Raw genomic sequence first — 24,767 nt, 5'->3', positions numbered from 1 at the left:
GAGAGTTAGATGTGTGAGAGTTAGATGTGTGAGAGTTAGATGTGTGATCAGGGAACAGCATCAATTCAATTCATTTGGGGCAGCCCTGGGACAGGTTTGTCAGCCCGGAATTTTAGGTCGGTTTCCCTTCTTTCAATGTTCCAGTGTATTTTTGCCAGGATACCTATGCTCTTATTGTGTAGAAGTGCTGATTGATTGAAGTGATTGGACCAATTAGTGTTACTGTGTTTGTTGTACTAAATAAGTGACTCAGTGCTCAGAGTCCTGTTCATGAATGCAGTTATATTGTTTTCCTCTTGCCAAAACACAGAGGCAGCTGATCTACTAAAATACTTCCCTCTGGGCGCTCATTTTCCGTTTATTTTGTGTTTTACCTGTTCTTTGGTTACTGTGGGGAAGCTTCTTTTTGGAGGTGCATCATGCAGTCCTGCAATTCCTTGCAGGCTCCTTGGTGACCTCTTTCTTGTTTACGGGAATATTGTCACCAGAACTAAAAATACAACAGAATGTACTGGGGTGGGGAAGGTGTCTACATGCACGTGTCTATATAACTGCAACAGAATTATGGTTTTTATTCCACTCTTCTGAAACTTTTGCCAACTTTTAACTGTTCTCATTTTAATTCAGGGTAACACGAAAATCAATACCTTCAACTGGTCCAAAGTCCGTAAACTGAGCTTCAAGAGGAAAAGATTCCTTATTAAGCTCCACCCAGAGGTCTGTGCAAGTTTTTCTATGATATAGACTGGTCAGTTGAAAAAAATACCTATGCTTCATTTTATTATGAACATTTCTAGAGTTTGTGATTTTATAAAACAGCTTCAGCAGGGCAGGCTTCTCTTCATCATTCAAGTATAAATCTTTCCTTTCTCACCTCACAACTGTCACCTTGGATCTTTAGGTTTTGTGTTTCAGCCTCAGCTTACCCTTAACATAGGCATACACATGCATAAATGTAAGACAGAAAAAAATTACCAAACCCAAGTATTTGGTGCATCCTGTCTCTGTACTTCTGCTCTGAAAAAGTTACACCTAGTTTCTTGATTCAAGAGAATAACGTGTTACACCTCAGGAGGGAGTAGGTGGCTGAGATTGTATTGTTGGAGCTCAATTTTAAGAGTAGTGTGATTACTCTTGCTTTATCTTTTGTATGCATCTGTATAGCAGAAGTGTTATTTTTCCTGCTTGGCTGATTTACAGTAGATGTTTCTGATTGCAGATGTCATCGAAGTTGTTGTTGCTTCCACACTGCATGACTAGATTAATTTATATTAATTTATATTAGAAAAGGGGCAAAACCCACCTTTGAACATAATATAATTACATGTATCAAGGACACCTGAAACAGGACACAGTGTCTGCCTGTGTAGTAATGACCCTCAGAAATGTCATGTGATAACTGTACTCTGACATATGCAGTATTTTCCAGTCTTGTCTAAACCTCAGGAAGTGAGAGAAGCATCAGAACTCCTAAGAAAGGAGAATTGTTTTAAAATTGCTACTATTTCACTTACATATTTTAATTTCTTTGGAATTTCTAAAGGTGGGTTATGTTGAGCATGCTTCTAAAGCCAAGTGCATTTTAAACACTTTTACAGTTTCAAGGTAAGCGAATATTTTTGAAGGCTATTAAATGGTTTTTGACTACCATCAGAATCACTCCTATGCTTTAAGGCATATGAGAAGTGACTTATCAAAATTCTGCATCTCACTGGAGTTCAGCCTTTTTGTTTGCACCCATTTGTTCTGTCCTTTACTCCTCATTGTCATTTTATGTGCTACTTAACTTGTGTTTTTTTTCCCCAGGGCCCGTATCAAGATACGTTGGAGTTTCTTTTGGGAAGTAGGGATGAGTGTAAAAACTTCTGGAAAATCTGTGTTGAGTATCACACGTTCTTTAGGCTATTTGATCAGCCAAAGCCAAAGGCTAAAGCAGTGTTCTTCACCAGAGGGTCATCGTTCAGATACAGGTAGGGAGAAACAGAACAGATCCATTAAAGCTGAACCCATTATGTCTTAGAAAATGAGATCAAAAGGAAGAAGTATTCTAAAGTCATTCCACCTCTAATGCTCATCCCCTGTGTTTGATAACGTTTGTACTTTTGTGGGTTCACAGTGGACGAACACAGAAGCAACTAGTGGATTATATTAAGGACAGTGGGATGAAGAGAACCCCGTATGAAAGGTGAGATCAAAGAGCTTTGTAAGGTGAAATGTAGCTGGGACTTTCACAGTTCCCTTATTGGCTAAATTTCAGTGTTTTAAATGCTGCTTGGAGGCATGGCCATTCTCAGTTACTGAGGTTTCTCTCAAAAGTAGCTGAGCTAAATGTAAAAAAATTATTCTTTTGTGTTGATTTAAGAAGCTTAGGAAAGTTTCAGTATAATATATTGATGTCTGTGGACAATGTGTGGCTTAAGCCATCTGAAAGTTTGGCATGTGTTGAAGGTTCCCTGACATTAGTGAGTCTGTGTGCCACTGTAGCTGTGCAAGCAGCCAGTGGCAGAGCTCAGAATTGAACTTGGGATCTGCAAGTCTGAAACTATCGCCTTAAATACTCATTTGTTTATAAACATATAAATATATAAATTAAGAATGTGCATTTTTATTATAAAATTGTAATTTCCTTACTAGACACTGAAAACTGTCCTGTCTGCAGGTGGGAAACTCCTCCTAGTCTTTCATCCAAAAGAGTATAGGGACTTAATAGGAATTTTTAAAAGTCTGCATTAATCTAGTGTTAATAAATATTTTTTTTGTCTCAGACTCCAGCTGACCTCCTTTTCTATATGAAAAATTGATTTTCTAGTTAATTATTGACATAGAATGAATCTAACCATGAGTGTAATGCAAGGTACCACTTTCTGGGGTCTAACACACAGAGTTTTATATGGTTGACTGAATTTGTAAAAATTTGTAAAATTATTGCATGTTAACTCATTATGGTTCTGAAGCCATTCATTTGTAGATGTTTATTCTGATGTCAAAGGAAATGGTAACAAGAGACTGACACCCACCTGTCAACAGCTCCCTGAGTGTAGCCAAGTTTGTTGGGGTTGGTCTCTTCTCCCAGGTAACAAGTGACAGGACGAGAGGAAACGGCCTCAAGTTGTGCCAGGGGAGGTTTAGGTTCGATATTAGGGAAAACTTCTTCACTGAACGGGTGGTCACTGGCACAGGGTGCCCAGCACAGTGGTGGAGTCACCATCCCTAGAGATGTTCGAAAAATGTGGAGATGGGACGCTTGGGAACACGGCTTAGTGCTGGGCTTGGCAGTGCTGGGGGAGCAGTTGAACTTGATGATCTTAGAGGTCTTTTCCAACCTGAATGATTCTGTGATTCTACGAATGATCTGGGTCTGGCTTTATTCTATTTTTTGTATGTTTCTTGCTCCCGCATCGTTTAATTTACAACTCTTTTGACCTTTTTAAACCTTGAACTAGTTTTTAACAAAACACAGTAAAATAGAGCTTGAGACGTGCCTGTTGGCTACTGGAATGGCAGTGGGTGACTGGGGGAGGGAGGAGGCTGGTTCATGTCTTGGATGCTCACAGGCTGCTCTGTCCCACAGGAGGCACAGCAAGGTCAGAGCATCCACTCGCGCCTCCAACACAGATGTGCCAAAACAGGTCAGTTCTGCTCTTGGTGTTGTGGTCAGGGGCATGGACAAACAGCTTTCTGAGGTGATGGTGAAGGAGTCAACCCTCCAGAATTGCTTTTACTGTTTGGTCTTCATCCCTGCTTCACAGTTCTTTTTGTGGGTGTTACTGGTTTGATAGTTGTAGCCAATGGAGTGTAAAGTGAGTAGTATTTTACTTTTCAAAGTTCAGCTGAACTGAAAAGGAAATGTCAGACTTTCTAGTATGTTATTATTTCAGAGGATTAGTGTGTCTCCAGGTACTCTCTGGCAGTCTCGAGTTCATTGTGTAGATGCCTTCTGCAGACCACGGCAAGAAACAAACGTTTCACCGAATGCACTTGTGTTACACAGGAGAGGTTAAGGAAGCATCATGGAGTTTCACTGTCATTTTGTTATTTTTCCTTGTGGATGCTTGTTCAGCAGAGGCTGTAAAATACACGGATTTAATTTTCCATCCAGTTACCAGAATTAAAGAAAACAGACCTTGTTTCTTACAGGGGCTGCTGGATCAGCTTCTGTGCAGTGTTTTGTTTGCTGTAAAGTGAGCTCCTCTGAAGCACATATTCCTTCTGCATCTGTGTGTAACTGGATGTTTCAGTTGTTTTTATGTATTACAAAAACCTTTTTATATCTGTTGTGTTTCTGCTTTTTTTCCCCTCTTAGAGTGTCCCATTCACTGAGGGCTTGAGAACCCCAGGGTCTCCTGCCTCGACAGCTGCTCCCTTTTCCTCGGTTCGCTCCTCGACCAGTCCTGCTCCTGTCCTGCCCATCTTTGCTGAATCCAGCCCTTCCTCCTTGGACCCCCGAGCACCGTACACAAGGATTCCAGACAAAACCACTGCAGCACCAGCAGAAGAAGCGGGGAGGAATCTGATGCAGCAACCCGGATCTCCCATGCTCCAAGGTGTTGGGTTTGGTAGTGTTGAAGGAAACTGTGACCTGTCTTGTCCTGTTGTTGAGAGTGATTGTGGTGTAGATGTAGACATAGAGAGGAGTAGTAAGGAGAGTAGGGTTACTGGCTGTAAAAATGACAATGATGAGGATGACTTTACCACAGGTGTATTCATTGCTGAAAAGGAGCAGCAGCACGGCAGCCGGGGTGCCCCTCTTTTCACACTGACAAATGCACAGTTACAGGTGTCAGAGGAGTTTATTGATGATGACCCAGCAGAAATGTCCTTTTTTGCTGGGGGCTCTGAGGCATTTTCCTATGTGTACAGTGGGTTAGAGTTAAAGGGTTCTGAGTTTTCTAAGTGTTTGTCGGAGTCACCTCGTTTAACTACAGATGCCCTCCAGCAAAACACAGTCTCTGCTCAGTCGAGCCCCGACAGGTACTCAACTGAAGCTGTGGATATGAATATGGAAGAGGAGTTTGAATTTGAAGAAGGGAGCGATTTCAACGGCAACGAGAGGCCATCGGACACCTCAGAGCTGTTTGAGGTGAAGGCCCAAGCGAGCAGAATGCAAAGCCTCCTGAGCCCCTCTGAAACGAGTTCCCTCATCAACAACCGCTCTGAGAGCAGCTCCCTCAATAACTTGCCGCTGAATGGCACGTCCTCCCTGCATGCCTATGGCTCTGCCAACCATTCCGAGGCCAGCTCCATGGTGAACTTCCCTGCCTACTCAGTGCGCTCCGAGTCCAGCTCAGCCTTCCAGTTCACGGACATTATTGACCAGCTGGAGCAGCTGAGCTATCCACCCACCACCACAGAAGACTCCAGCAGCACGGACACGGACTCCTGGGACTCCGGAACTGCTGCGCCTCTGGATGTAAATCTTTTCTTTAGTAACCCTTTTGCTCAAGCCACTGGGGATAACTTCGGGTTTGACTTTCAGAACAATTTAAAAAATCTCACGCAAGAAGACTGGGCAGAGAAGTCACGCGTCAGTCACGAGTCTTGATTTTTGTGATCGATCCCTCTAAGGGTGTGATCAGTTGCTTTAGGAAAGAAAACCCCAATCCAGTGGCTGGATTTTAAATCACATAATGTAGTTAATTTTTATTTTTATTTTTTTTTGTTAATTCATATACCTCTTCAGTTTCCCTCAAAGCATCCAGGCTGTGGTGCTGTGTTTCCATGCATCACACTGCATCAAGAACAGGTAATAATAGGCTACAATGTTGGAAAATACTGCATTTAGGAAAACCCACTGATTTCAAAGAACTTAAGTATCAACTGGCTCATGCAGACATCACAACTTACAGTATACTGAAGGATTTCTTTGGCTAAAAACATATCTGTAAGAGTCTGAAATACACTGTTCCTGCAACAGCTGCATAAAACAGTCACTTTTGCACACACTTATTAACCAGCAGCTGCTTCCACTAAATTGCCCATTTTCCAGCGCTGTAGCAAGATCCACATTTTGTTTTTGTTTCCACAATCAAAAAAAAGAACATTCTTCAAATCATCTCTGAAGGACAGTTTTAAAATATCAACCTATGCAACATGTCTGTGGTATGCTTCGAAGAACAAATAGCCTGTGTGGTAGTTGGGAAGAGAGAATGTGTACACAACCAAACTTCTTGTGAAGACAATCATATTTGCTGACTTCCAAGTGCCTTCAGCAGTCCAGCAGCAAACATTTTGCAGCAGTTTGGAGATATACAGAGACTATAAAAGCACTTAATCCCCATCGCATTTTGTCTCACCTTCTTTCTCGTTATTTAGTCACTCTGCATAAAAATACTTACAGGACACTTTTCTGAATTAATTTGTATCTGTGGAGGACAGCTAGTGGTAAATCCGGTCATAGCTTTAACTTTTTCTTTAAGATATGGGCTGTATTCAGAAAAATATAAAATTTTCTGAGAAACTGAGTTGTTAGGAGGGATGAATACTGGAGATGACAGTTAGAGCTTCAGGGCTTTTATAAATTCTTTTAGGCAGGTGACTTTGATGTGAAACTTGACCTGTAAGTTTGAAAGCATAATTGAAAAGACAGTTACTGAACTGGTCACATCTAATTTAGCAACATTTATTGAGGTGAAACAGCAAAAGTTGTGAAATGTCCTTCCTAACTGCCGTGGTTTGGGGTAGTGACATTACAGAATCACAGAATCACAAGTTGGAAAAGACCTCTGAGGTCAGAGAGTCCAACCTGAGCTTCGACTTGTAACAGCAGTTTTTAGAGTATTTTGCTTTTGTACAAGCAAGAATGTGAAATCCATTACACCTGACCCAAAGCTTGTGCATCATCTCCTTCAGACGTTTGTTTCTGGGGTTTCCTTCTGCCCTGTTTTCAGTCCTTTGCAGAGAGAGTGCAGTACTAATACAGCCAATGCCTCCAAAGTAAGCAAATTAGTTACAATCATACCTTTATGCTCAATATTACTGATATCAGTTAAAGACCTTAATTGTTTACTCAAACATTTAAAAAGTACTGTTATTTCTCAAAATTCTGATAACTAAAACTTTAATAGAATTTTCTCAACATGTGGCAGAACACGAGGAGTTAAAACCTCCTTTAGTCACCTATTTCTTCCAACTTAGTTTTACCAAGATGTGATTATTCTGCACAGCACTTGCTTTTATCTCACTTGACTTACTGTGTTTTAGTGAAGTCTCTGTTGTCCCACGAGAAACCTGTCTGCTTTACCAGTGGTACAGAAAGCCAAAGCACTTTTAGAACAAAGTATTAGCTCAGACCTCCCAGAATGTACAGCAGTTTGCTCTTTTTTGTAGTTTATAAGTGCTGTATGTTACTTGTATTTCTCTCCTGTTGAATGTGTGTTCTGGCTCTTTGTGTGACTTTAGTCAGGCCTGTGGAGATGATGTCCTGCATGTGTGGTGTGACATTTCAAAACAGGACTTGGAGGAGGCCTGTAGTGGTGTCCAAAGCTGGTGCCTTTAAGCATGTTTTTAGGTGCTTTGTCTGATTTCCTCTCACAATGAACTAGTAAGGAAGAAAAAGAAACCAGAAAAAAGACAGAATTCTGTCTGCAAACTCTCTAACAGGTGGCAGCATCAGGGACAAATATATAGATAAAGATATAGAGAAAGGCTGTTAGTTTCTTGGATCTTTTAAAAAAGAATCAGGATTCAGCTATTACGTATAACTCTGTCTGCCTCTGTTTCATGTCCTGTGCCCCAATCACAAGCATTCCCTCTAAATGTGTTAGAATTGCTTAATATGGGAACAAATCCAACTAAATCCTCTTGGTTTTCAGAAGATCTTAGGAGAAAGCTACCTGTATTTTCAATGGACAGGCTTCCCAATTCTCTTGCATCACAATTAGTTTGAAAAGGCATCTTCAATGTTTTTCTTCTTGTATTTTGCAATGGTGCAGATCTTTTATTGGCTGTTTCAAATCTCAGGGTTTTTTTTTTTAAAAAGAAACTAATAAGAGTCTTAGTGTAGTGCCCCTTTTGTTTTCTGAAGGAATGGGAGTGACTAGAATCTCAATCCTTTAGCTTAGGGCAGGCTATGTGGATCCACAGCTGAGGACAGAGCAAGGGGAGCTTTGACCCTGCTACAGATATTTTTAGATGAAGGTTTTAGTTAGAGTGAGAGTTCAGAGCTGCTGCTGTGCCCCTGCTAGTCCTGTATGTGCCCTGGCTGACTGACAGCATAGAGCTGTTGTGGTTTCCTTCTATGCTTCTCTTGATTTCCAAAGCCATATGGCTTCTGAGGATATCTTTGCATAGTGAACTGTGTTTTTTTTTGTTCATGGTTTCCAAGACAGACACAAAAGAGTAGAAAATTTAGTTTGTGAGTAGAGTTTTTATTATAGCAAGAAAGCTGTGAGCAAAGGTTCTTCATCATTTCCTTCAGAGGGATAAGTTCAGAGTCCCTTTCCAGTAAAGATGGAGAGAAAAACCAGCTGCCCTCAAGGGAATGGGATGGTTCCAACCTTTGCAGGGAGCTTGAACACCATGTGCGGGTTATTTCAATGCAGTGGAGCCATGCCAGGCATCCTCTTCTCCACTGACTGTCTCCTGAGGTGGCAGGAGAAGGTGAGAGAAGGAATGGCTTTCCCTGCTCTGTCCCCTTCATTTGTCTTTGAGTAGTGTGAGGGAAGTGGTGAGCTGTGGGGCAGTGTGGTGTGTCCCGAGTCCTGCCGATGCCGCTGAGCTCTCAGCGCTGTTCCCTGTGGTTTGCGTGATTTTCTTTTCACAACGTTGACACTAAAAATTTAGTTCCTGGTACTGATTTCTGTTTGTTTCCTGAGCACACAAGTTTTCTTTTCACAAAGGTGAGTAGTGAGCTGGCAGGTGTGGCGGTGTTGGTGCCAACCACCCCACCAAGAGCCAGGAGCCTTGCAGAGCCCTGAGCAGCGACCGCTGCTGCGGGAACCACGTGCGTGGAAAACAGGGGAGGTGGCTTAGAAAAAATGGGAAGATCTTTGTCAAGTATCCCATGCAAGAAGAAAGCATTTGAGGAGCTGTGGTAGAGCAGATAAAGCCTAGGTGTAAACATCATGAGTCCAGGGCCCAGTGAGTGATCCCCCACCCTGTCCCCAACACCCACCTCTGCAGGTACGTTCTTTTTCATGTTTGTTTTCTGCCCCCCCTCTGCAGGAGGCTGGGGGGGACATACACAGGTACGTACATTTCCAGTCAATGCACAGGTTTTAGTGCTGTGTTTTTCCAGCAGGAGAACCACAGGGGTTTCCAGGTTTGTTCCCCTGCTCCACACAGTGCACCCAGCAGCTGTTGCAGTGATGGCTCAGCAAAAGGAGGGTACTGGAGCCATCTCTCCTACTCCCCAGGGAGTTTTCCTGTGGAAGCAGGGCTGTTTTCCATCCTTCCACGTCTCTCTGTTCTGTTTTAGCAAACACATGCAGCTGTAGGAAGCATGTTAATACCAGTGGCTTCTCCCAATGAGTTAGGCTGCTGGGCTTAGCTCTGCAGTACTCAACTGCACGTTGCAGTGTGACTAAAAGGCACCAAAGTGTGTGTCTTGAGTGAGTAATTTAATCTGCACCTGTACTCCTCTGTGTGTATACTTACAACGTTTCTATGCTTAAATACATTTTTTAAATGTAAAGCACTACATCAGAGTATTTTCAGTTGTCATCTGTGCAGTTAGTGAAACTTAATTTGCACAAAACATGGGTCGTGGAATATTCTCTGACCTATCCATCATCTGGTTAAGCTTTGGTAAAATTACTAACCTGTGTTACCTATTGTGTGTAGACTTTGTAATTTTAAAGTACTCATTCATTAGTAAAGTAATACATGCTATATATTCCCAGGACTTGCCATATTTTATCTTAGGATGGAATAGGGCGATATATTGATCTACTCTCACCTTTCACTTTATTTTCCAGTGAATTTCAGAGTTACTGGATAATCTGGATAATACCAAGTATTGCTCTCCTTTTTCCTGTGTTTATTTGTGTTGTGGTCATAGGCGATTTTGTTTAAAGGATTTTTGTTTTATTTTGTTAGTGGCTTGGTTATGGTTTGGTGTTGGGTTGTTTTTGTTTGGGGTTTTTTTTTTGGTGGTGGTAGTTTTTGTTTAGTTGCAAGTCTTGGTAAGGGTAAGATTTTGCAAAGACACTAATAAAAGTTATAATAATTTTATGCTTTTTGGTGCAAACCTGTCGATAAGTCATTCCCATTATTGTCATTTTGCAAAATGTTCTAAGCCATAGTTACTCAGTACTGATGGAACGAATGAGTATAATCACAGTTCTCAGTGTAGTCCTTTAGCTGTCATTGCCTGTCATTTTGAGGAGCTCTTACACCTCACTGGTCACAAATGCAGTGTGTATATGTATGGCTGTACATATACACTCGCTGTATGAAGATGGGGAGAATTTACAGTTTCAAACGCATCATAAAATCCACTTAATTTATTACCTGCTTGTGAGCTCTTATAGGATTAGTCCAGCAGGTGAGCTGGAGCTTTGGAGGTTCAAATTTGGAGCGTGGTGAATTGAACCTGGTCCGTGGGAAGGTGTTGCTGTACGTTTTCCAAAGTCACAACATTCCGCTGTTGCTCAAAACGCAAAATTCCCGTTTGTTACTTACAGGGATACCTGTGCCTTGGTTAGAGGGACTCCCCAGTTCCATAGGTGCTACTCTTACCAGGAAAGGATTACATTAAAACAAAGAGAGCTGGAATTTCTTAACTGATCTCTTGAACTTTTATCTTTTATACGGTAAATGTTTATTGAATTATATGTTGGGGTTTTTGAGTATCTTTGTGTCTGTTCAGATTGCCAATTATGAAACTACAGATTTGTACTAATTCGTAATTTTAATTGTTTATGCAATAAAACAAGGAAAACTTTGATATAAATGACAACATGGGCTTTTTAGCTTTATTTTCGTTACCCTTGTCTTTGAAATAGAATAAATATTTGTTCTCCTAGCCAAGGCATCTTAGAGTTCTCTTCCCAGCTTTCTCCAGACAGTTTTCTCCCCATACCCCTTCACTGAAAGTAGAGCACAGCTGGGGCAGACACTAGTGTGTGGGTTTCAAATTCCTGGTTTGTGCAGACCTTTTGCTTGGCATACAAATGGGGCTAGAATTTCAGATTTCTTTGTAGGAATTACATTTATTGTGGAGACCATTTCTTTTAAACTGGGTATGTCCCTCAAACTCTCTCCTGTATATCTGTTTTTATTGGAAGTTTGTCCTTTATTGCAAACATAGCAGGTGGAGGCAATTGCATGTTTTCTAGGTGGAAAGTTCTCCTGCAGGAGACCGTGACCAATGTTTAGGTAAATTCTCTTTTCCTTGCAAACAAGGGGGGAAAGGTGGCAAAAGAAGGGTGGTTGTTTCAGATCCTGGGTGTGACCATAAAACTGGGACCAACCTTCAGACTCTACAACGGTACCACGTGTAGATGTGGCTTCACAGGTACCTACAGTTGCACTGGGGCACATGCCAAGTGCTATAAACCTGCTTTAACATTTAATGTGATCTGTACCTGTAAGAAAGAGATCTTTGAATTTAAGGTCTCTTAAGTAGGTTTTTAGGCTCTTAGATAATTTTCAAGATTCTCTCTCTCTCTCTCTCAACTATCCCTCATCTTTTTAAAGGAAAGATTTGCAGGGGGAAAATCTATTAGTTGTGATATTTTGAAGTAAGGAAGATAGGGTGTTTTCCAGGATTTCACTTGTGGTACGTCAGCTTGCTAATGACTTCACTCTGGAAATAATCCTTTGGTCTGTGCATGCAATGGGTTCAGCAGGGCATTGGGCAGAAGAGGGGCTCTGAGTGGGCTCCCATCATCTTCTAGTCAGCCTCTGCAGGGTGTTAGCCTAAAAACAATCTCGTCTGTTTGAAGTAGTAGTAATAACCATGATATAATAATAAAGTTGTTTTCCGTGAAATACAAGAGGCACTCCATTTGATAAGGAGTCATTGGTGACATTTGACCCTCACATGGCTTTTGTCCATCCCATAATGCTCTGTATTACTGGGATACTATTGTAGGTGTCTGTCTTTGAATTATTTTAAGCATCCAGGCGTAAAGCTTATAGAACCTATGCTTACATTTTATTTTGGCCAGCCTGTGCCTTCAAATCTGGCTTTCTGCATAGGGATTGAATTTAGATTGAAGAAATAGCTGGGAAGTGATGCCAAAGCTTATTATAATTCTGCTTGTTACCTCAGTGGAAACCAAATGGAGGCTGCTTCTACATAACCAATATTACTGAGTAGCTGTGGCAGATAAGGCCAGCATCCTCACCCAAGTCTGTAGCTGTGCTCATGCAAACTACAGTGCTTTTGCAATGCTTTATTGATTGCTTTTTACTTTTTATTTCAATTACATGCATGTTGGTCTTTTTATGAAACTGGGTTTGCTTGCTTAAGGATATGTGTTTCTAACTACATAGTGAAACTAAGAGGTATTAGTATTCTTAAAGATCTTTGAGTACGAATATTACACCGAGCTGATGCATTTTTGGATGTTGCCTTAAGTGCATTTGTATGTGATGTGGAAGCAGAAGTTTGTTGTGTGCAGAATGCAGCTGTGTCTGAGGGTCTGGGCTGCAGCATTGAATCCCCACGTCGTCCATGGAAGACCTGACTCCTGCTTGCAGCACTTACAAACACCAGTTTGAGGTGTTTGTGTGACTTACTTGTAGAAAACAAATTTCTACTTCATGCAGAACACCGAAACATGGAAACATTCCTCTGAAAGAATAACCCCTTTTCATGTATCTGGAGGATGCTGCCTGCGGGGAAGGGAAGACCTCAGAGCACCAGGGTTTGATGTCAGAGGGAATCATTCACGTGTTTTGATCTTTGCATCAATATTTCTACCTAATTAGGAATTTTCTACATTGAACAGCTGTTGAAATGGCTTCTCCCTTTACCATCCTTCCCCTGGAGAATAAGGAATCACTGTACATCCTACCTGCTTGCCTGAAGTCCCTCTGTGCTGCTCTGGTGAAGAAGACTTGGATTATGAGAATGAAAATTATGCTCCTCACCTGTAATGTCATCTGCCAAGACACACTATCAAACTGAGCATTTATCAAATATTTAATTAAAAAAATGTTAGCCAAAAAGCTAACCCAAGCTGCTCTGTGACATTTTTATAGTCTTTTCTAGAAAAGGCAGATTTGGGAAGTGACAGGACAAGGGGGAATGACCTTACACTGAAGGAGAGTAGTTTCAAATGGGATATTAGGAGTAAATTCTTCCCCATGAGGGTGGTGAGGCCCTGGCACAGGTTGCCCAGAGAAGCTGTGGCTGCCCCATCCCTGGAGGTGTCCAAGGCCAGGTTGGATGGGCCTTGGAGCAACCTGGGCTAGTGGAAGATGCCCCTGTCTATGGCAGGGGGATGGAACTGGATGATCTTTAAGGTCCGTTCCAACCCAAACCATTCTGGGATTCTGTGAACGTGTCTCTCATTTCCATCAGTCACTCTGGCTTCAGGCAGTGGGGTTCTTTCTTTTGGATGCAGTATTTGAAATCAATTTACCAGCCAGCTTACCAGCTTTCTGACTGAAATAGGCAAGCAGTGTTACATCCCATTTGCTCCTCCTGTATCTGAGCTTCTGGACTGTCTGGAAACAATTCAAGTTACAGATTCTGGAATTCATTGCTACTTCATGTTAAATTCCAAGAACTTAAAGAAGCTCCTCTCCCCTGCAAGCTCGTTTGTTTGGAAGCTGTTGTTTCAGCATTCCTGGCATGTAAAAGCAAACTTTGAATAAACTCCTGTTTCTGGATAGGTAAAACAAACGCCAGGCAGTGTTGCTTTCCAGGGGTGATATTAAAAGCAGTGGGAATGGAGAAAACGCTCAGGCAGAAGCAAAAATCTGCTCCAGAATTAGTGCTGGACTAGTGTTTGAATGGTTAACTCCGCAGCCTGGATGATCTGAATCTCTTCCAGGTGACCGAGTGCAGCACTGTTTAGCTTCCTGCGTTTGTCCATGTGGAATTACAGGCTGGGGCTGCCTCGCCCTGGGTGTGCTTCCCGAGCCTGAGCAGCTGGGAATCGAAAGCCCTCAACTCCTTCTCCAGCACCCGTGCCTCGTGACTGTGTCAGGAAATACTGTATATCCACGGGGACTGATTTTTTTTTTTAAAGCCTTTTGCGATGATTTCTGAGAGTAGTCTGGGAAATGATGGGTTGGCAGTTTAGGGTTGGCTCTTGATTTCCCTGTTTGCCTTTGGGCAGGTGGTTTAGCACTTGTGACTTGACAAATCCTGCTGGGGAGGCTTGGGAGCGTGGCTGGGTGTTTGAGCTGGAGATACTGAAATGTTGGTACCTGTTTAGTTGCCTCACCTGAGGAAACTCATCTGTTTATCACAGAGAAGATCAGAAAAAATAATATGTGAGGTTAGGAGGAATTCTGTGTGTGTAGTGTAATTGGAGTGTCTGTCACCTTTGTTTGGTCCCAAAAAGTTGATCTTGAATGGTCATTTTCCCTGTGAACCCCCGAGGGGAGTCTGCATGCTGAAAAGAGGAGGGTTAAATTCACTGTGATGGTGCCTTATGTGTCAGAAATCTCTAAAGGGTCCACAAATGAAATAATAATAATAATAATAATATTTTTTAAAAAGACTATTAATAATCTAAAGCAAAGCAGTACCTGTTGCTCCTGCTTGTAACAGGTTTAGCTATGGATTGTGTCCATCCAGTTAATACTCAGTGCTGCAAAATTGATTTTCTTGAGATTATTCTATTCATATATTAGAAGAGCTAGGAATGAACTCTCTTGCATGCTCCCTCTCTGTATAGCATGAGCTTTTCCTCTTCCATTGGACAAATTTTGGAGATTTCCTGATTTCTGAATGTATTTTTAACATACTTTGTCGTCTGAAGTGGTGAGTTGTGGAATGATTTGTCCTAGCTTTTCCCTGGGTTGAAAAGTAACTCTTGTGTTGAGAAAGAAAAATGAAAGCTGTGTTCTGGTCCCTGCAGTATAACCCTATGTTGTGAACTGTGTTGCTGCTCAACAGCACTTTTTCCTTGACCCTAAGCAGTTTATCCTTCCCTTAACTGCAGTTGTATCCTTACTGCGCTGCCATGTAACCCGTGGGATTCAGGGAACACTTCCTTTGCTTTGAGATATACACTGAAGTCTTTGGATCTATATGCCTTTTTACTCTTTTTCTTTTGCCTTTTTTAAAATAACATGAGATTGCAGTTCTGGTTTGCTGTAGCAGTGAGTAATCACCTTAGTTGCGCTATCTTTGAAATAATTTTCTCTCTTTTTCCACTCCATTTTCTTGTTCTCTTCCCACCCAGGCCTCCCCGTGGACCATCCCGAGCTCTCCTCCCTTGTGCTGAAGAGTCCCCTGGGCTTGACCCCGGCCTTTCAGGTGAACTTGAACGCAGCTGCCCAGGGCTCATCCCCTCTGCTGAGTCCTGTCCTCAGCGACGCTGGCGGGGCCAGGATAGAAGAGGATGATGAAATGAAACGGAAGGTAAGATCATGCTGTAGCTGGGAAGTCATGGGGTCAGGTGAGGAGCTGTGCTGGGCACTGATGGTGTCAGGTGAGGAGCTGTGCTTGCTGATTGTGTTTTATTTTGTGGTTGGACAGATGGGTTTGGTGACTGTGTTAAAAACTCCACTGCTGAAGGTTTGGTCGGATGTCTCTCACAGTTGTGGCAGGAGTCCCCACTGCCCTCCTGGCATCTTCTTGTGTCTTCTTGGCATTGCCACTGGGACCCTCTCCCTCTCTTTTAGCAGGGACAGTGTGGCAGGGAACTGTGCTCAAAATCCACCTTTTGTACCCCAGAATGGAAATGAGTTCAGGTTGGACATGAGGGAAAGGTTCTTCACCCAGAGGGTGGTTGGTCCCTGGAGCAGGTTGCCCAGGGAAGTAGTCACGGCACCAAGCCTGCCTGAAATCAAGGAGCATCTGGACAATGCTCTTAGTCATATGGTTTATTTTCAGGTGGATCCTCAAGGAGCAGGGAGTTGGACACAATGTTCCTTAGGGAGCCTTATTTGTTAATGTGTAAGGTGTGTCATTCCTAGGTTCCTTCCTTCCCATGCAGTCTCGTCGTGGTCTCATTGGTCCATCTCGCCATATGTTGGTCCTCCAGGCTGTACTTCCTGATCATGACAGGACCTTTAGAGGCATCCTGAGATGTGCCTCTTGAGCTGTGAAGGACCTGGGCTCAGCCTCAGCTGTCACAACAAGCAGGTGTCACAGTGAATTCTCTCACACCCAGTCTGCCATGGGCTTGGTCAGCAGGGCTGGCTGTGTTGTTGAAGCTCTCCTCTCCATGGCTGACCCTTTTATCCGGAAAGAGGTGGACAGTGCTCTGGCTTTGTGGAAGTTTGAGGCTTACTTTCTGGAAAGAAGGAGGCAAAAGTGCTCCTGACTTTTGCAGGTTCAGTGAGTCTCAAAGCAGGAACAACTTTGAGTCTTCAGGACATGCTTATGTCTAGGTACTGCTCTGTGCATGGGCTGCTTTCCTTTCTGCCCACCTGTAAGCACTAGTTGCTTTAACTGAGGACTCCCCCACATGATGTGGGGTTTTCCTCACCCCCACGTAGAGCTCAGGATTTTCTGTGTTTCCTCCAGTAGGATAGAGAAGTCTGCCTAACAGTAAAGTTCCATGACCATTTTGCTGGAAGCCTCTTTGCTCCCCTTGCCTTGCTGGCTAGCAGGGAGGTTTGTTGACTCTTTTGTACTTGAGAAGAATCCAGGACCTTCCATTACAGTGCAAGGAAGGCTCCACTGTCCAGACTCAGTTCTGTATGGAGTCAGTGGCCACACTGGGATCTACAGTTTTCCATGCAGCCTCAAAGAAGAAACCACCTTGTGTGCTCTTTGCTCCTGCTCTTCTCTTCTGGTTGCCTCATCCAGCATCCTGGTTGTCCTACCTCTGTCAGGAGCAGGATCCTCAGGCAAGAAGGTCACGAGCCTCTTCTCTATGGTGTCTTCACCATATCCTTGGGCACTTCCAGGCACTCCTTTCCTGGAGACCCCAGATAACTGACTCGGATTGTGTCATGCTGTGTTGTGGACGTGGTGTGAATAAGTGTTTGCCAGAGAGAGGAAGGTTTAACCCACAACTGGGAGCTGAACTGGAGAGAACTCACCCAGCTGGCAGCTTCCCTGTCTCATTCAGACTTTTTGAGGTGGAGTTTACAGCTTTGGCAGATTGCTCTACCTTTACTTTCCGTAGTTATTTCAAGTATACTTCCTCTCATTCATCCTTGTAGCCTGGAAATAATGAGCAGTGAACGTGTTAGCTGCCTTAAGGGCTGAACCCAACCCTTTCTGCCTCTTTTTGCAAAGTCTGGTGTTTTGGCAGCTGGTGTTCTCATTCAGGCTGAAACTAATTTATAAAAGTGAGACTCCTAGAAGGGAACTTTTTTTATTCTATTGATCTTAAACTTGATCAGCTCCTGAGCCTTCCAAGGCTTCGTTGTCCATTCAGAGACATTATTTGAAGTGAAACAGACCCAGGTGGAAACAAATTGTTTAAATTGAACCAAGCTAAATTCCACTGGAGTTTTAGAGCTTTAGTGTACAAGAAAAATGTAATCTTAAAATATCTCTGAATAGAGCTCTAATTTGAAGGTGATGCTGCTGTAATTCCACCTGGTTAATCAGGGTGTGTTCTGCAGACTCTCCAGCTCTTGCAATGTGTGCTCTCTGCTCTGTGCTGCCATGATGCTGCTGTACTGAAACATTGAGAAAGATGATGTTTTTTCTTACATTTTAAATCACTGTGGTTTTCTTTCATCTTACTGGTAGATTTCTTCGCATTCCTTTTCTAATAGAGGTTGATTGTAACAACTCACTTGAAAAGGACATGTAAACTGAGCTATTTTTGGGAGTTCCCCCCACCTAGAGTTATTTTTAACACTGCTGAAGCCTAGTCTTTGAAGTGAAAGTTAAACATTTTTGTGTGCATGGAATTATTATTTAGTATTTATTTATTTGTTTATTTCCAGACTTGTTAGTTTTGTGACATTGTCATCTGGGTACAAGGCAGGCAGGAAAGGCTTTCTTAGTCTTGTAATCCTTTTATTTTGGCCTTTATAAGTTCACAGTAGAGCTCTTCACTCCCCTCAAGCTTTTAACTCCCCACTCCTTGCTGCATGTGGTGAGTCTTTGAAGGTTTTCAGGTTGGATTGTGTGTACATGGTATGGTGAAACACCAGTTTTTCCAAGTGGGGGTATTTGCCTAGATGCCTGCTATGGTTGTAAAAACATTTTCTTTGGACTCTGGAAGGAGACTGCCTTCTCAGAGAGTTCTTGTGTTTACTTTTTGAGGCATGAGGTGATTTTCTTTCCTCTTGCAGTACCTGACCAGTACTGAAGGTGTTTGGCAGGGCCCCTGTGCACTGTGACAGCCACTCCACTTCTCGGTGCTTCTGGTGCAGGTTCTGCCCAGCAGCTGCTGCCAGCACTCAGCACAGGGGAGGCACTTAGGACTGGTGCAAGACAGAAAAAAAAGCAAATTAAGGGCACTAAATTTCAGCAGGGAACAATTTGGAAAGAGCAGGAGCTTATGAGAGTAAATGATGATGCGTTGGGATGAGGGAGAAAGGAAGAGAAGCAACCTGGGAAAAGAAAAGCATCTTCTGTGCCCCACGTTTGCACAGAGTTAGCTGGAGAATGAAGTGAAAACCTGTAGAAATGCTCAAAGGTGATGAAAAAGGTGATCCATGCAGGCTATGAGAAGTGCTAGGTTATGGCCATGTTGTGTTTTTAGTTTTTAAAAAGTTCCCCCTTGTTTCCTGTCGCCACCTGCCCATGTAAAAAGTCACGCTGCCACGTTTTCGTGTGCCTTCGTGCTCTGTAAGTGTGTAAGCACTTCCTCTGTAAGGAAGTGCTATAGGATCCTGCACAGAGTCCAGGAGGAGGTGTACACAGAGCTGTGTTACACAGAAACATACCTGCTACTGTCCTGTCATGTAAGAATCTGCTGAAGCTGGTAAGTGAAATGAAAAAGCCGTATCATCTCGAGCTCCAGGGAGGCCATAAAAACGATGGTTTTTCTTTTGAGAAGAGGCTGCTTGAGAAGGATTCCCACTGAGCTTCAACAGCGTATGACACTACAGTCAGGTAAATAGCCCAAGAACAAAAAAGCAATACCTGAAGCCAAGATTAGGTAGGACTTTGCCTGACACTGTGTACCTGAGACAGGTAGGTTAAAGTTGAGAGAATGGCTATGGAATGAGTCGAAGTACGTTGAAGTATGTCCTCTGGTTCCTCCAGGGTGGGGGCTGATGTGTGGGACTACAGTAACTAGCATAAAATAACCTGAAAAGAGGCTAGACAGTGTCTCAGAATGAATTTTTTGGGGACACATACCTCCAGGGACTCTGTGTGGTTAAGGTTGACCCAACAGAGAGGTTACCAGGAGAACATCTCCTCCCTGAGCAACATTGAGCTGGAGGATTAGGAAGCTCAGTAACTGTGCTGACAGCGCCGGAGGCATCTCAAAGCAACTCTAAAAAGAGAATTTTTAATTAACTCGGTACATACAAGGAAACAGAAGAAATAACTTTCAAAGCTGTGTTGCTCTCAGTAGGGGCAGACATGGGGGAGACCAAATTTTGACATAACTCAGTGGGTTTGCTGTGACTGATTTTGACCAGGCATAGGTTTGGCACAAAACTGTGCCACAGCATAGTGAGCTAAGGAGCCAAAACAGTATCTTAGCTTGAAATGGGATTAGGTCCTTAATATTATGTGATTTTTAGTAATATATGTTTTCAGGTTAACTCTGATTTTGGGTCGTTGCAGCTGCAGAACTGCAGTATCACCATTTCATTCCTTTATGCTTCCATGTCCATTCTGTCTTCTCTGTAAATAGCAGCCCTGGAGCAACCATACAGTCAACAACTGCTGCCCTTTGATTTTACTGTTTTCTTAGCTAATTAATATGATCTTCAAAGGACTTGAGTAAAAGCCTCAAGTGGAAATAGAATAGTTTTGAAAAAGGACTGTGTTGCAAATCTACTGAGCTGTGTTTGGTTAGAGAAGTGTTTAAAACCTAGGAACCTTGGAATAACTGTTTCCATATTTTTGTAAAGTGCTCCCTTGATTTGAAATGGAAGTTCATATAATGGAAATATTCAAAGCTGGGTTGGATGAGGCTTGGAGCAACTGGTCTAGTGGAAGGTGTCCCTGCCCATGGCAGGGGGTGGAATGAAATGGGTTTTAAGGTCCCTTCCAACCCAAACCATCTTGTGATTCTCTGACAATTGACATATAACCTTAATTTTTAATAGTCTCGAAATAAGAAAAACACTGTAAAGTCATTGTTTGGGAGTGTGATACTGAATACAGAGGTGCCCTGTTAGTAATGGGCTGCTCCATTTGCACACAGCAAGAGGGGTGTGAGGTTTGAGCTTGTGCTCAGTAATAACTAGAGCCTGTGTGTTTTACTGTGTGTTGATGGCTGTGTATCCTTGCAGCGCTACCCCACCGACAAGGCATACTTCATAGCAAAGGAGATTCTTGCCACAGAACGGACCTATTTAAAGGACCTGGAAGTTATCACAGTGGTAAGGGGGTTTGACTTTCTTTAATGGTTTTTTTTTGGTTTTTCTTAGCACATTCGTGCCCAATTGTTAGTTTGGAAAAACTTGGAGTTTCTTCCTAACATGTAGCATAGTTCATTAGCCAAGTAGCTGTCCCCTTTCTTGTTCCATAGCTCCTCCTGTGGGAGAGTAGATACCTTCTCTGGACTTCTGTCTTTAGCTCCAGCAGCTCCATCCTGTGCCAGCCTGATAACTTAGACAAACTTTTGCTCCGAAAGCTGTGAACAGAGACAACCTAAAAGTGTTTTGCATTCAGTTTTGGTGATAGCTGCCAGCTCTGCTTGTAACTTGACCATCAGTTCAGTGGTTTTCCTTGGGAAGCTTTTGTCCTTGTGCCTTTGGATCTGAGAGCAGAAGGCAGTTGCAAAGGGCATCAAGGACCTATATGGGTGTTTGAGGAGTTTTGTCTTGTTTTCTTGTTTCTTTTTCTTCCACTTCCTTTTACCCAGACTAGACAAGTGAGTCCTGGTTTGGAGGGCAGCGTGAGTTTCCAGCTTTGTTTCTGAAAGAGCTTTTTGTTGGTGAACATCATGTTTGAGCACTGTGACTGCTGCATTTTAATTTCATCAAAGAAAAGCTCGAGTCCCTTAATGCCATGCATCTTCAGTTGAGGTGTTCTCTGCATCTTCAACGAGCACCATCTCACTCCAATTCCTCCTACAGGCTTCCCAGCACTTCTAAAAGATGGGGGAACACCTGGCACCTCAGAGGATTTTTGTAATATCCCCATCCCTGCCAGAAAGCGGGGAACCGAAAGCGATAAAGTGCAGAGTGTGACCTGCAACGAGATGTCTCCAGCTGCTGAGTAACTTGCACAGGGCTCCAAGGTGTATGGGAGCAGTTGTGTCTGCATGGAAGTGACAGCAGTGGTGTGACAGCAGCTGGGGCAGCCACTGGGTAACTGACCGTCACTCAGCTGTCACCAACCATCCCATCATCGCATTCAGAAACACCCTCATGCCCAGAGCCAGCCATAAATGTCTCGTCTTCCTAATGTTTGGCAAGGAAAAAAAAACCCCATCTTTTCATTTTTCACAAATTACGTCTTCCCTAAATATTTCTCCTTCCCTCCTGCTGTTTCCCTGTGCATACTTTCTCCTCCCCCATCGCTGCAGGAGCAGGAATTTCTGTTCTAACGACGAGCTTCTGAAATAGAGAATTTGATGGGAATCTCTGATTTTCTGGCAGTGGTTCCGCAGCGCGGTCATCAAGGAGAATGCCATGCCAGAGGGCCTGATGACACTGCTCTTCTCCAACATAGACCCCATCTATGAGTTCCATCGAGGCTTTCTGAAAGAGATTGAACAAAGGCTCTCACTCTGGTAAGCGAACAGGGGGACCTTTTTCTGCATCCTCGTGTGAAAACCAGACTTAAACGCTCTTTGACCTGGTATTTCTGCATCAGTACAATCAAGGAGAAGTATTTACTAAATTATAGTTGTAAAAAAAGTACTAAATGCATTGTGCAAAGCCCATTTTTCAAGCTCTGCCTTGTGTATAATATCCTGTAGTCGTGTGAATTGTGCATCAGACCAAGGGTTTTGTAAAAAAAAAGACCCTTAAGATTGTCAAGTCCTATTGTTAATATAACCTGGTAGTGTCTCTCAAACCTTAGAAAAGAGAAGGAACACAAGGTCAGAAAGATAATCCGTGGGTTTTTTCCACACCTTCCAGTTAATGAAACTCCAGCTGAAAATCTAGGAAACATTTTTTGTAATTAAGATGAGAGTTCAGTTCTTGCAACAGCATTTATTTCGCAGAGCGTGTTTTTAGTCTCTTAACCTTTGCATTACTTTCTCCTGACTTGACATATTATATAATATAATATAATTACCATCCAAGAGGAGTGTGAACAAAAATAAATTCAGGTGTGATCATGTTATGACATCTGTTCAGAGGCCTGAGAGGTTAAACTCCCGAACAGACTTTCACACAAACTCATTTCTAGTCCTTTCTCAGTTTTCTAAGCACAACTTTGTGTTTGCTATTTCATGCAGCTTCCATATTTAATGTACCAATCTGAACAGTGAAATGGGAATCTCAAGTGGCTAAAGATTATGTCTTGAATTACAGAGGTAGATGGAGGGAAGAAATGTAAATTTCTTGATCCCCTGTTTATGTTACCTTCCTGTTTCCTCCTTGTGTGTGTGTTCCAGGGAAGGCAGAACCAATGCTCACGTGAAAGGAGATTACCAGCGCATCGGAGATGTCATGCTCAGGAATATGCGCATCCTAAAGGTAAATACAGGATTCAAGACATGAAATTTTGGGATTATTGAGTCTTTGTTTTGTCAAGGATCACAAAATCACAGGATGGTGATTCTGTGATCCAGGGTGGGATCCAGTCCCACCCCTGCCATGGGCGGGGACATCTTCCACTAGCCCAGGTTACTCCAAGCTCTGTCCAACCCTGGCCTTGGACACTTCCAGGGATGGAGCAGCCACAGCTTCTCTGGGCAACCTGTGCCAGGGCCTCACCACCCTCACAGGAAGAAATTCTTCCCTAAATCCAATCTAACCCTGCTCTATTTCGGTCAGCGTTGAAGTAACTTGCAAACAATTATTGTTGATAGCAATTTAAAAAGAAAACAAAATAATTGCATGAAGGCTTTGTATCACTGTTTTTTATTTAGCCACTTACATTTACCTTGAGAAAAGGTGTTTCTCTGTTGCTTATTCAGCAGAAAAGGAAGAAAAATTGTTTCTTTAGCTCCCCTATTGAGACCACAGTTCATAAGGTTATTTAATTCAAAAGCATATGTATTTTTTAAAGACAGAACTTCTGAAATGAAGTCACCTTTATTCGGTGCAGAGTGCCTCTGTGGAACAGTTACACTTGTGCTGTAGTAGTGGAGTAATTATTCCATTAAAACCAGTGGCTTGAATGGGAGTACAGGAGTGTGGGACTGCTGTTTTGACTACCAGCATTTGGTATTCCCAGCAGGCACAGGCATAGTGCCATACAGACCTATTTTGATCCTGACTGGGAGTTGTCTGCCACTTTCTTGAATAATGGAAGACTGTTTTCCTTCGATCTGAGTAATTCTTTGTCCCATTCCCCAGGAGTTCACCAGTTACCTGCAGAAGCACGACGAGGTCCTGACAGAACTGGAGAAAGCAACCAAGCGCCTCAAGAAGCTGGAGATGGTTTATAAGGAGTTTGAGCTGCAGAAGGTTTGCTACCTGCCCCTCAACACCTTTCTGCTCAAACCCATCCAGAGACTGATGCACTACAAGCTGATCCTGGGCAGGCTGTGCAAGCACTACACGGCGGAGCACCGGGACTTTGCCGACTGCCGCAGTGAGTGAGCCCCCAGCTGTGTGCCTGCTGGCAGACACCCCTTCCACGGGCATCCAAAATTTTGCCTGTACCCTGGGGAGACAAGAATTGTGGAATCACAGAATCGTGGAATGGTTTGGGTTGGAAGGGACATTAAAGCTCATCTCACTGCACTCTGCTGCCACGGGCGGGGGCACCTTCCACTAGACGGGGGTGCTCAGAGCACCCCAACCAGCCTGGCCTTGGACACTTGTGTTCAATTATGTCCACAAATTCAGTGTAAATGCTTTTTGTCTGGCATTCCAGGAAGTGGTTTTCTCATGGTAATCTTAACGGATCCCAAGGCTTCAACCAAAGCTGAAAATTAGTCCTTTTCTTGTCTCCCTTTTTAGCGGGGAAAAAAAGCAGTTTTTTAGGAACTTTGATATTTTTGAAGTAAAAATGTGACAAAAAAATGCTTGTTTTGTAGTATCAAAAATGTACATATTAAATTCCATTCATGACAAAGTAATCTTTGGCAGAAATAGTTTGCTTTAATTTTTTACTTTACTTTTGGCTACATGGTAAATACTTTTTTATATGAGCAATATCTGAGATACACAATGAACTCCAGAAGCATAGGAAGTGCTATGAAGTTGCTTGTTAGTCTCTACTTACCCGCTGGGTAGCTCTAAAATACACTTTAAGAAGTTGGCAGTTGGACTGGGTGATCATTGTAGGTCCCTTCCAACTAAACTATTCTGTTCCAAAGCTGGCTATGAATTTCAGGTATGAATTTCAGATTCGGTTTTCCAGGGGTGGGTGAAATGGGTGGCCTGGGTTTCTCTGCTCTGCTTCGATCCCCTCGGTGCTGTTTCCCCTACAGACGCGCTGAAGGAGGTCACAGAGATGACATCACAGCTGCAGA

At 42.9% G+C, this 24,767-nt stretch overlaps 1 protein-coding gene across 5 annotated transcripts in view; it reads left to right on the top strand.

Moving 5' to 3' along the window:
- FARP2 (FERM, ARH/RhoGEF and pleckstrin domain protein 2) overlaps positions 1-24,767 on the top strand; it is a 77,084-nt gene that overhangs the window by 41,224 nt on the left and 11,093 nt on the right. For all 5 annotated transcript variants that reach the window (XM_027661796.1, XM_027661795.1, XM_027661799.1 and 2 more), the window contains exons 9-18: positions 628-717; positions 1,807-1,970; positions 2,117-2,185; positions 3,572-3,629; positions 4,304-4,544; positions 15,309-15,487; positions 20,455-20,544; positions 21,769-21,902; positions 22,737-22,818; positions 23,644-23,881. In XM_027661796.1, coding sequence (XP_027517597.1) covers positions 628-717; positions 1,807-1,970; positions 2,117-2,185; positions 3,572-3,629; positions 4,304-4,544; positions 15,309-15,487; positions 20,455-20,544; positions 21,769-21,902; positions 22,737-22,818; positions 23,644-23,881 — 1,345 coding nt within the window. The remainder of the gene's footprint in view (positions 1-627; positions 718-1,806; positions 1,971-2,116; positions 2,186-3,571; positions 3,630-4,303; positions 4,545-15,308; positions 15,488-20,454; positions 20,545-21,768; positions 21,903-22,736; positions 22,819-23,643; positions 23,882-24,767) is intronic.

This window comes from Corapipo altera, unplaced genomic scaffold (assembly GCF_003945725.1).
Source record: "Corapipo altera isolate COAL_440 unplaced genomic scaffold, ASM394572v1 175, whole genome shotgun sequence".
Lineage (NCBI taxonomy): Eukaryota > Metazoa > Chordata > Aves > Passeriformes > Pipridae > Corapipo > Corapipo altera.
This window is presented reverse-complemented; position numbering and strand designations above follow the sequence as displayed.